This window comes from Pteronotus mesoamericanus, unplaced genomic scaffold, assembly GCF_021234165.1.
Source record: "Pteronotus mesoamericanus isolate MK-2021 breed Mesoamerican mustached bat unplaced genomic scaffold, CSHL_Meso_final scaffold_705, whole genome shotgun sequence".
Taxonomy (NCBI): domain Eukaryota; kingdom Metazoa; phylum Chordata; class Mammalia; order Chiroptera; family Mormoopidae; genus Pteronotus; species Pteronotus mesoamericanus.
Genome location: NW_026555326.1, coordinates 6,532,624 through 6,543,243, shown reverse-complemented (window position 1 = coordinate 6,543,243; position 10,620 = coordinate 6,532,624). Strand labels below are relative to the sequence as shown.

At 41.1% G+C, this 10,620-nt stretch overlaps 1 protein-coding gene across 2 annotated transcripts; it reads right to left on the bottom strand.

Moving 5' to 3' along the window:
- Positions 1 to 3,460: 3,460 nt before the first annotated feature.
- On the bottom strand, positions 3,461 to 9,932 carry PPP1R15B (protein phosphatase 1 regulatory subunit 15B). Of its 2 annotated transcripts, none has more exons than XM_054563395.1 (2): positions 7,469 to 9,932; positions 3,461 to 4,546 (listed from the first exon to the last, which is right to left on the bottom strand). In XM_054563395.1, the coding sequence occupies exons 1-2, from the start codon at positions 9,401 to 9,403 to the stop codon at positions 4,289 to 4,291; spliced, it is 2,193 nt and encodes a 730-aa protein (XP_054419370.1). In that variant the 5' UTR covers positions 9,404 to 9,932; the 3' UTR covers positions 3,461 to 4,288. The 2 variants fall into 2 exon arrangements, with proteins under 2 accessions (XP_054419370.1, XP_054419371.1); XM_054563396.1 differs by having other exon boundaries at positions 8,222 to 9,932.
- Between the last annotated feature and the right edge of the window lie 688 nt (positions 9,933 to 10,620).

The window sequence follows — 10,620 nt, the reverse complement described above, 5'->3', positions numbered from 1 at the left end:
GATATGTGCGATAAACTCTGAAGAGATTTAAGAACTCTATGAGGTCCTTTCTTCTTGATCGAGTATCTGTAAGGAACACACACCTTAGCAATTGTGCTGTTCTTATATTATGAAGGTCCTCATCCTTCTTTGAGGTAAGGATCTATAAGAGTCGTGAAAAAAAATACTGCAAAGGCAGGACGAAACTGTAGGGAACGGACAATACTGAGATGAAAGGAAGGGTAAAATAAAAGATTAAAAGAACAAAATCTGAAAAATAGCTCCAAAACTTCTTCCCTTATAGTTCAACTTTCTAGACCGTACGTTCTCATTAGATCTCTAAGGTACCCTCATCATGGTCCAGCCACCCACTTTCCATCCCTGCTGAGATGAAGGAGTCTGCCACTGGTAAAACACTGATGTAACTCAGATGTTATATAGTAACACATCCCCACACCTCCACGCGCAGTCCATGCATAAAATTTCTCCTTAAATTCCCTCTTCAAACCTGTCACTAAAACAGTTTCATTGAAAGCTTACTTGATATATCCTCAAAGTGAACACGGTTAAAAGAAATCTAGTTATCCTATTTATTACACCTATTGTTATAAATCTTGGTATCACGCTGCTTCTGCATTTTAAAGTCATAACTGACCCACGTAAATTTAGTCTTGCTGGAGTAAACCCAAGGAGAAAAAGGCTGTTTTGTATTGATCACAGAGCATTCAACTAAGTCTGTAAGTAAACAAGGGTAATTTCTGATGTAGGAAAATTCCAAACATCTGAGATTTATTTCATCATCAGTTAAATGAAGAAATATCAAAAAGCTCTTTATATACATAAAAAGAAATTAAGTCTCTCACCTCAAAATGGCACCCTGGGCAGCGTTCTTATTTTTAGCCCGTACCAAGAATACCTTTATATATCTCTATATTATGTACTTTTATAAGTGATACTTTTTATGAGAAAAAATCAAGTATTTCCAGTATTTTCAAAAGGTACATAGAAGATCCCAAGGAAGTCTCTAAGCGAGACCACCAAATTCTATGTGCAACTATCAAAACTGTTTGGGTCAACACTTGAATATTCGCTTTAAACTTTCTGTTAAAGTAGAAAAAGCACAAAGCACAATTTATGTATCAGGATACTCATAGCAATAAATCTGGTTTGATGTGAATATAGCTATTTTCATGTCTCCCTGGGAGGACAGCCAAAACTGCTTAAATTAACCCCAAGATGGTAACGGAAGTATAACCTGGGGGTGCCAATTCAGTTTGTGCTAAGCACTAATTATCTGCAACTGAATGCTGTTTCTTTCCTTCCAGTTCAGAAGTATACCTTTAATAATTTTCTTCATTAGCTAGGAAGATCCATATGCCTTAGTCTATTAACAGGCTTGCTATAATCCAAATGTCTGTTTCAGGGTAAAAATTATACATGGGAGATCATGATTTATAAAACCATGGTTATCACTAATAATCAGAAAATAGAGATTTCCCTGTTACTTAGGAGAAACACTATGGTAACACCAGCATATGAATTTTACTGCTTCTGTAATTACTTTTATTGTTTTCTTTGCAGCAGATGTAGATGGTTGGAATCAATTTTAGATTCTAATCCCGTCTCTTAAGTGGGGTCTTTCATACTCAAGGAACCAAATTCTCCTATTAATTACTAAACCATGGTCTCCACTTATAATATTTACCCCATTACCATCCCTGCCCTTCAGTGAGCTGAGGTGCGCTGTCCATGTCACAGTCATTTCAAACCACAGAGGTGTCCATCCCGTCCAAGCTTCTGGAAAAATACCTGATTTAAACCTGAAAATCCTGCTCAGCAATTCCAAAACCAATGTAAAGTACTATGAAATATAAAATATTAAGATGAACAAAAATATCACATATTTAATAATTGCAAATATATTTATTACAATTTACAGATTAGTTGTTATATACAAATAGTTTTATTGTAAAATCCCAACAAACTTGTTACATTTTACTCACTGGATCTGTAGAAGCCAATTTAGAAGTCTTCCAGTCCCCTAAATGCACCTCCCTTAAATTATAAAAAAATAAAATCTGAGTTTTGATTTCAAGTTAAAGATGAAGAGGTGCTATTATTAGATTTCAACACTCAAAAAGAGAAATTTTACCTGTCTGTACAAAGCCTTTCATACGCTTTGACACTTAAAGCACCATTGCAAGACTCTGAATGTTTAAATGTGTATACAATGTTTGGTTAAAATTTCCAAGGGTTTCCTTTTTAAGAGGGTGGAGGTTAAACTTGGTTCTAACAACTAGGATTGGGATGAAACTAGCAAAAATTGTTCTTCTCCTTCAATCCATCCTAAAAATGGTCCCTTCTGTCTCTCTCATCACCCTCTGACCACTTCTTGCAAAGGAGGGCAGTGCTGGGAGAACTGCTAACCAAGCTACTGCTCAGCGGCCATGAGGGTGAGGTTGGGGTTGGAACCCCAAGGAAAGTTTCCCACAATCCGGTTAATGTCAAGATATCCTTAAATAGGCAGAGGTGCTAGATTTCAGAAACACAAAATACAACCTGAATTTCTGACATAAAATAGTATACCTCATTCTGGTTTTAAAAGAACGCCTATGGATTTTCAAAGAGCTTTTTTCAAGGCAAATAACGCCTTCTTCCCACCTGACACAGCTGGTGCCTGGAACCAGCCTGCTTCATAGTGTTATGCATTCTCTCTGATTACCTAAAGTGGAGGAGCACAAAACATCTTGACTAAGGGCTCTGAAGAAAACGTGACTAACTTTTATGTTGTCGCACTCTCATTGTGTTTACGTATGTGTGTGTATATACATTTAGACACTAAAGACAGTTCTTAGAGCAAACCAGAGAGAAATAATGACCAGGTAGATTATTAACTGAGGTAGTAACTCTGCAAGCACTTCTGATGAAAACTCGCCCCCACACTGAAACAAGTTAAAAATTAAGAAGTCAACTATTCCACTCACGTTTTCCATTACCTGTGACAGGAGGCATGTAGACTAAAAGTAGATCACTAAAGGAGTTGGATAACTCCCTCAACCTAACAGATGCACACCATGTAGAGCTACCTAAATAAGCCAGGCACAATCAGTCACTGCAAAAACTTGGATTTGAAAGCAAACTTTGGGCTAGATATTAAAGACTTTAATAGTTGTTAAATCTATAGTTCTATCCTTTCCTGAAAGTATAGGCCTTGCTTCTCTCATTATTCCTTCTCTCTTTATTGAAATAGAACACAATAAACTTGGATACTGACTGAAGTCTCTATTTTACATTTCAAAATGGAAAATTCAGAACTGACTTTTTCCAAGTTTACAGTATCACCTAGACAGGTTTGAAAAGTGACAGTGCTGTGGCTGGAGTTTGTAACACTGGTTTTCTGCTGAGAACATATATGACGAAACCAAATTGCTCTGATATCCCCTATCTTCTTCCTAGGAAAATTCTAGGCTCTTAGTTTAAAAAAAAAAAAAAAGCCTATGATGTAGTTACTTCTTTCTGGTATCTTTTACAATTTCCATCTGTTAAAAGATACAAAAAAACAGTTACCTGGAAACTACAAACATATACAGAATCCTCTCCAAAAAAGTCTGTACAGAAATTAAATACATTAGATGTTAAAATCTGGCAAAAAGATACAGCTTTGCCAAAGTAACAGAGTACCACACACATTGGTTTTGTGGCAATCCTTGGAAATATCGTAGGTAGAACTTAACCTAAAAATAAAAACCCACCACATTATTTTTCAGCCCAAGTTATTCTTAGAAGAAAAGTAAAAGTGATACAACATGATATACCTTAAGTTGGCAGCATATATAAGATTATTGTCTGAGCTTTAAGGTAGAAGGGCCAAATCACTGAAATAAAAACATACAGAGAAAACATAAGCGCCCATTAATTTCAGAATGCTGGGGGGGGGGGGGAAGCCCAAAGTTTTTAAACAGGTACCCATAATTTAAATTAAAATGGAAGTTGGACTTTGAATCCTACATCGTTTCCCAAGAAAATAAGTTTTGAAAGTGCAAAATTACACCTTAAAAGTTTCCCTCTTCACCTCAATAAGCAAACAACATCAGAAAACACATTTGACTAAATAAGAGGGGAGGATTAGAAACCACACTATCTCATCCTTCATTATCAGGGCTTGGTTTCAACCCTGGACATTTCTGAGTGGGATATGTTACAAAACAATATTAAACAAGGTTGCTGGATCCAAGTCACACACCCTCTTTAAAAATTAATGTCAAAGGACAGCTGCCAATTTTTGTTTTAAAAGAAACCTCTCAAGTAGTTAGTGTATGCTGGGGTCAGAGGCTATCAAATGATCTGAACATGGCTGCAAAACATCAAGTCCTTTGAAGTATGTCTTCTGGAGTTTACGAAACATTCTTTCTCTGTGCTCAAATGTCAAGCAATATCCAATAGCGTCTTCTGTTTCTTGAATTCGTTTCTGGAACCTGCATCCGTCCCGAGCAAATTCCTCCCATGGTCCTTTTCGATCCTCGTCACCACTTATATAATACTCAGTAACTTCTTCAAGGAATGTTACCTAGGAAGACAAAGACTAATCACTCTCTAAGATCTTAAAATCATCACTGAGGTAATTAACCCTTTTTGCTACTAATTCTTTAGAATATCAAATATCTCACAGGGATTATTTGGTCCCAACCATAAAAAAAGAAGTTAAAAAAAGAACGAGCTCTGACTGACTAGATGGCGTCTGAATTAAAAACAGTGGGCATCTTGTCATCTATCCTCCCCACTTTTGGTTTTTGATGTTAATAAAATGAATACAGACGGAGAACTGTGATTTTCCTAATGTTATTAATCCTTATTTTTTAAAAATCCTTAGTGAAATACAATTCTGTAATACTCTTCTTCCAACATAACAAATATTTCCAAACAAAGATTTCAGAACTATATACCTAGAAGGCAATGCTTTTATTAGGAGAGAAACAGTGATCAGTTAGTTGCCTCTTGCACGCCCCCAACCAGGGACCTGGCCTGCAACCTAGGTATGTGCCCTTAACCAGGAAATCAAACGAGGAACTTTTCCATCTTTCCAGTTTGTAGGACAATGCACAACCCACTGAGCCACACCAGTCAGGGCAATATCTTTCTTATATTATTACTTTTGTAATGAGAATACAGAAGAGGAATTTACTTTATAAACAAAGTGCAGTAAAATTAACATTTTTAAGACTATGTTACTATAAGAGACTTTGTAGTTAAGATAAAAATCCTCGTATTCCTCAATATGCTATCATCATATATGTATTCATGACAGTGAATATTATCATATACATAATCACATGTAATGAGTGACAGTCCCTGTTACTTACTACTTAATTTCTAATACAGAAGTTTCTTTGTAAAATAGCAAACTCCAAGAGCAAATAGGTACTTTGCTTTTAAAGAATGTAGAATAGTTACATCAGCTAATCCCACTGTGGCCTACCACTTTCATTCCCTTTACATCAGGCCAATAAATGCCCCTGAGGACAATTAGTAGGTATGTAAACCTTTACTAGGTATTGCGTTCTAGTGTCACTCATTTACTGTCACTAAAATAAATAACATTTACATAGTGTTTACCATATCCCAGGCTTTTTTCAAAGCACTCTACAATTTTTATCCCATTTAATCCTCATATCAACCCTATGGGGTACTACCATCATCTCCATTGTACAGATAAGGAAAGTGACATAGAGAAGTTAAATGACCTGTTCACATCACAGTTTTTATATGGTATGATCAGGATTCAAACCCTGAATCTGGCTCCACAATCTATACTATGTTATGCATTTTAAACCCAGATTTGAGAGCTTCATTCTAAGAATTAGACAGTACTGACTATTCCTATGTACCTAAACAATGGCCAAAGGCTGTCAAATAATTTAACCATGTTTTAGACACAATCTTTTATAAATGTTGCTTCTAGTTCAGTCAATAGTCTCAAACCTACTCGACTCATCCCATTTTTACTCAATGAATAGGCTAAAATGAGACATGCAACTGACCTGATGTCCGTGAACAATAAGAGCTACCATTTAAAGGTAAGGCAATGGATTATTAAGTTTTATTTACTCATCTCATTTGAATTATGCAGTAACTCATATGATATTATTCCCTCAGATGCATGAGTGATTCAAGGCCATGAGAGGCCAAGTCGTGTCCCAGGTGTGGCTGTATGACCAAATCTCTTGGCCCTAAACCACTCAGAGGAGGGAACACAGGACTCCAAGGGTCAAGTGTTCATTCCATTTCCAGACAATTTCTTAGCTACCCATTATGTAAGCTCTTGTGTCCATGGCCACTTTAAAATTTAAAAAAAAAAAAGGCATTTACTGAAGTGTAAACTAAAACTTAATCTTTAACATGACTTATTTTGCATCTACAGGTCAGATATAAGATTACCACATTTAAAGCTATTTTCTACCCCAGCAATAGTTTAGTTTTAAAGCATTAAATCAGGCATTTGGAACCAATGGCTAAGAGTTCTGTCCACTGGAAACTCCCTGATATTGCAGAACCTGAGGTCAATAATAATTCATTCACTCCTTTCTCTGTCCAGATAAAGGTACAGGGAACTAAAGAAACGTTTTCTCTATCATTAGAGATATCCCATGTGTTTAGGGAGAATTTCTTTCCAATTAATAACTTTAGCTGAATAAACAATAGAGAAATCAAAAAGCAACTCAAAAGACTGCCAAAATAAAGTTAACCTAACAATGTGTTGAATGGTAAAATACTCATAAAGTTTTCAGACTAGCCTGGCAATAGGAAGCAACTACCTAAATCAGTTAAGTTGACCATCATTGTTTTATATGATTATTAACCTGTAGTTGGCTAATGATAACTAGTACTGCATTCTTAAAGAAGAGGCAATATACTATTTCCTGTATTGTTTCTGACCAGCAATCAAAACCATGTACCTGTCACACAGTTTCTAATACTCAAATTGTTTCTTATCATGGCAAAAAACAAATAAATCTGACTTGCTTCTTGATGCCATTATCCCTCTGGGTTCGAGTGGTCAAGAGTGAGGACACTTATTATGACACCACATTTAACATTTTAAAACTCCATGGCTGTACTAGAACCTTCCCAATCTCCAGAAAAATTAAATCATGTATACACACAATTTAATCTTTCTGTTCCTTAAGAGTGAAAAGTTGAAGCTTGTAGGCATATAGCTCAGAGTTGCCATCTCAAACAAAAATGGCACTTTCCTGCTAACATGTATACATTGACATTCTATTTGGACAAGGACAACACTCTACTTGGGGAAAAAGAGGGTCACTTCCCAATCCAAGGATCTGGACTTAAGAAGCTTAGAGGTCTTCTTCCAACACATGTACTGTTATGCCTCCAGAAGTCATGCCACTATATTTAACCATTATCAATACAGTCTGTACAAATTATCAAGCAAATTAAAAGAAACAAAAAAAATATACAAAAAGAAACAAACCTTTTTCCTCTTGATATGCATGTGTCTTTCTCCAGATAAAACCCCACCCTGTACCACGTCAGGAAATTCACTGTCTCGGCTCCCTAACAGCTGCACCTTACAGGAAAGTAAGGTGTGACACTCAGACATGGCCACAGTGGGCTCAGGTGGTCTCTCTGAGTCATGACAGCCTTTCCAATTTTTCCCTGATGTTTGAAAAGGAGCCTTAAAATTTAAAAGGTTGTAGGGGTCATCTGAATTACAGAACGAGTTCCACAGTTTGAGACTCTCTGCTTCATCTGCACTAGATTCCCAGTCATCTTCCTCCCGAAAATTATGATCAGGAGACTCAGGAAGTCTTCCAGTCTGGAAAGAATTCTCTAGATGAGACCTGTCAGACAAATCCTTCTCTGAGTCAGAAGGGTCTCCAGGAACAATTCTGGCAGCAGTCTGAATCGCTGCTGTAAAGTTTTGGGGATTATAAGGATCTACACTGTAGAAAGAGTTCCAAAGGTGAAGTCCTTCAGAGTCTTGTTCCAGGTCTGATTCTGAGAGTGAGCTATCACTATCAAAACCATCATCCTCAGCTTCCTCATCCCAATCCTCACCTCCAGAACCAGAACTTGTTTCGAGGTCACTAGATGCACCTCCTAAAATGTAATCTATCAGTTTGTTACTACACGCTGGTCTGGCAGAAATGGGAAGATCATTTTCTAGGTCTGAGCAGTCAACTACACTTATTTGGTCCTCCCCAGGCTCTCTTTCCACAGGTACCTCACAAGATGGACAGCTTCCTGAAGGGCCCTGTATTTCCAAAGCAAGGGAGGCCTCTTTAGTCAATTCTGTTTTTTCTTCTGTGGCTTCCTGGGTAGTTCCGGGAATGGCTTCAGCAGGAGGAACAGACTGTGTCGGATTACCTCTGCAGGGCTTCGGATCCATGCGGAGAAGGCTGTGTTCCTCCTCCAGGCTGTGGTAACCATGATCTTGGTCGGGGGTGGGTAACGCTTGACCCTTGGTGGTCTGGTGAAGGAATTCCAGCCGTTTCGTGCGAATATGGTGAATTTCTGGCACGCCTTCTCTAGAATGAGGTGGACATCCCTGCCAGGAGGAGCTAGTGATCTCTGCATTCAATGGCTGGGGTTGAGAATGGTCCTCAGGCAGACAGCTGCTTTCTGGGTTTATTGTCTGGAAATCAACTAGCTCACCACCTCCGGTGCACTTCTGATAGCTAAGCTCTGCCCGAGGAAGGCAGTCCAGATAAGACGGGTTCAGCAAATAGGAGACAGCGCTGAAACTGCTTAAGTGCTGAATGTTTCGAGGCCAGGAGGAGGAAAGGCTAAGTTCGCGGTCAAAGAACAGCCTGGAGTAAAGGCTACTCGACAGCATATCGACTCCACACAGCTGCTGCTCAAAGAGTAAAGTGTGGACCGCAGAATCCAAGGCTCTTCCCTTTGCTTTCAGTTCCAATTCTAGATCGGAGGACGCGCACTGCCAGGGAATACCCTCCTCTACCCAGTCCAGAAGACTGGTAGCTGAGTCGGCCGAGGGGTCCAGCCGCAGCAAACTCCGAGGTTTCTGCAAACTCCGAGGTTTCTGCGTAGCGGGGGCGGCTGGTTCCTCCCGGGCCCTCAGGGCTCTCAGGGCGCTGTAGCCTCCAGCGAAATCTAGCCATCTGGTCGGAATCATGCCACCCAAAAGCTGGCTCCAAATCAGCAGTTTCTGAAGAAGGCCGGGGAGCGGCGCGACGAGCTGGGAAAGCAGCTTCATCCAGTAGCTGGTCCGAGCCTCAGGCCGGGTAGAGCAAACTGGTTTGTGGTCCCTGGGGTGCTCTGCGGCAGGAGATGTGGGGAGCCTGCCAGTACCAGGTGGCGGGGACCGAAAGAAGAAGGGCAGCCGGAACAGAGGGCCCGCCCGGGTCGCCGGCCGTCCCCGCGGCAGGTCCGCTCCCGACTCCATTGCCCCTGCTCTTGGCAACGTATGGCGAGGTGCGCAGACTAGGAGGCTGGACCTCGCAGGGTATCCAGAGAGGCCTACACAGCCCCGGCCTCACCTAGTGGAGGAATCGGCGCCCCAAGGAGGGCCCCAGGCCAGCAGAAGAGCCACAGAAGGCAACGGTTTCGGCCTTGGTCAGCAAACCACACTCCGGAAAGGCAGGCACAGAATGTGGCGGCAGCGTCGACACCCATCCCGGCGGGAAGGAAGCGTCCTAATCTGCCTGAGGCCTCTCCACCATACAGAAGAGGCCTCTCGGGGCAACACCGTGACTTTCCACCAGTAACAGACCGTTAAAAAGCCCCGTTAAAAAACAGACTGCGCGCCCCCGGAAGGGCTGGGTGGTCAGGCAGGCGACAGGCGTGGGGACGAACTCAGTTCAAAATGGCCACAGGGCCAGCGCTGAGGCCGGCCACCCGAAGGCAACCGGATGGGGAATTAGGACGACGGCCACTACGCCACCAGCTCCGCGCCACTGAACATCGCTCTCAAAGCCCGGCGGGCGGGCCCTTCGGAGCTCTTCCGGGCGGCGGCTGATTGGCCTTGACAGGGTCCATGTCGGCTTCCTTACCCTCCGTAGACCTGGCTTGCGCACGGGAGGTTGCATCAGCCAGGCCCGGGCTCTGCGCATGCGCACTTGCCTCTCTGTGGACTTCCAGGAGAAGCCACGCCCCGTTCTCTGGGCGGAAGTGAGGTTTTGCAGATAACCCGAGTTCCCTGGAGCCTTTTAAGGGCATAATGCACGCCAAAGGGTACACACTGAGCTTAGGCTAACGTATATCGGGGGTTCATTGCTAAATAGATCATCCCCCGAGATCTGAGTTTAATGAGTTGGACAGTGCTGTGTACTGTGTAAGTATACCTCTAACAGTGTTAAGACACGAATAATCTGGAGTGATTAATAATATAAGTGAAGAAGTGCAAGTGAGAAATCACTCAGGCATGCATTCCTGCCCCGTCGATTTTGAAATTTCTAAATCACTCCTTATCTTTGCCTGAAATGTAGCTTTGAGGTTTTTCAGCGTCCAGTCCACATATACCGCCTCCCTCATCCCCAAGAGAATGTAAATTCTCAGGTGGGTCCCTATTAGACTCTCTCTTTTCAATGTGGCAAACTGAAATCACAGAGGAAGGAACATAGTCAAAAGAACTCTTCAATCTCTTTAATGCTTCCCAGCAGG

What these genes read in the sequence shown, in the direction of transcription:
- PPP1R15B (XM_054563395.1), bottom strand. Translation starts at nt 9,403, where the DNA reads ATGGAGTCGGGAGCGGACCTGCCGCGGGGACGGCCGGCGACCCGGGCG. An exon ending in TGCATATCAAGAGGAAAAAG is followed by an intron (nt 4,547 to 7,468) that starts GTTTGTTTCTTT and finishes TTGTCTTCCTAG; the next exon opens with GTAACATTCCTTGAAGAAGT.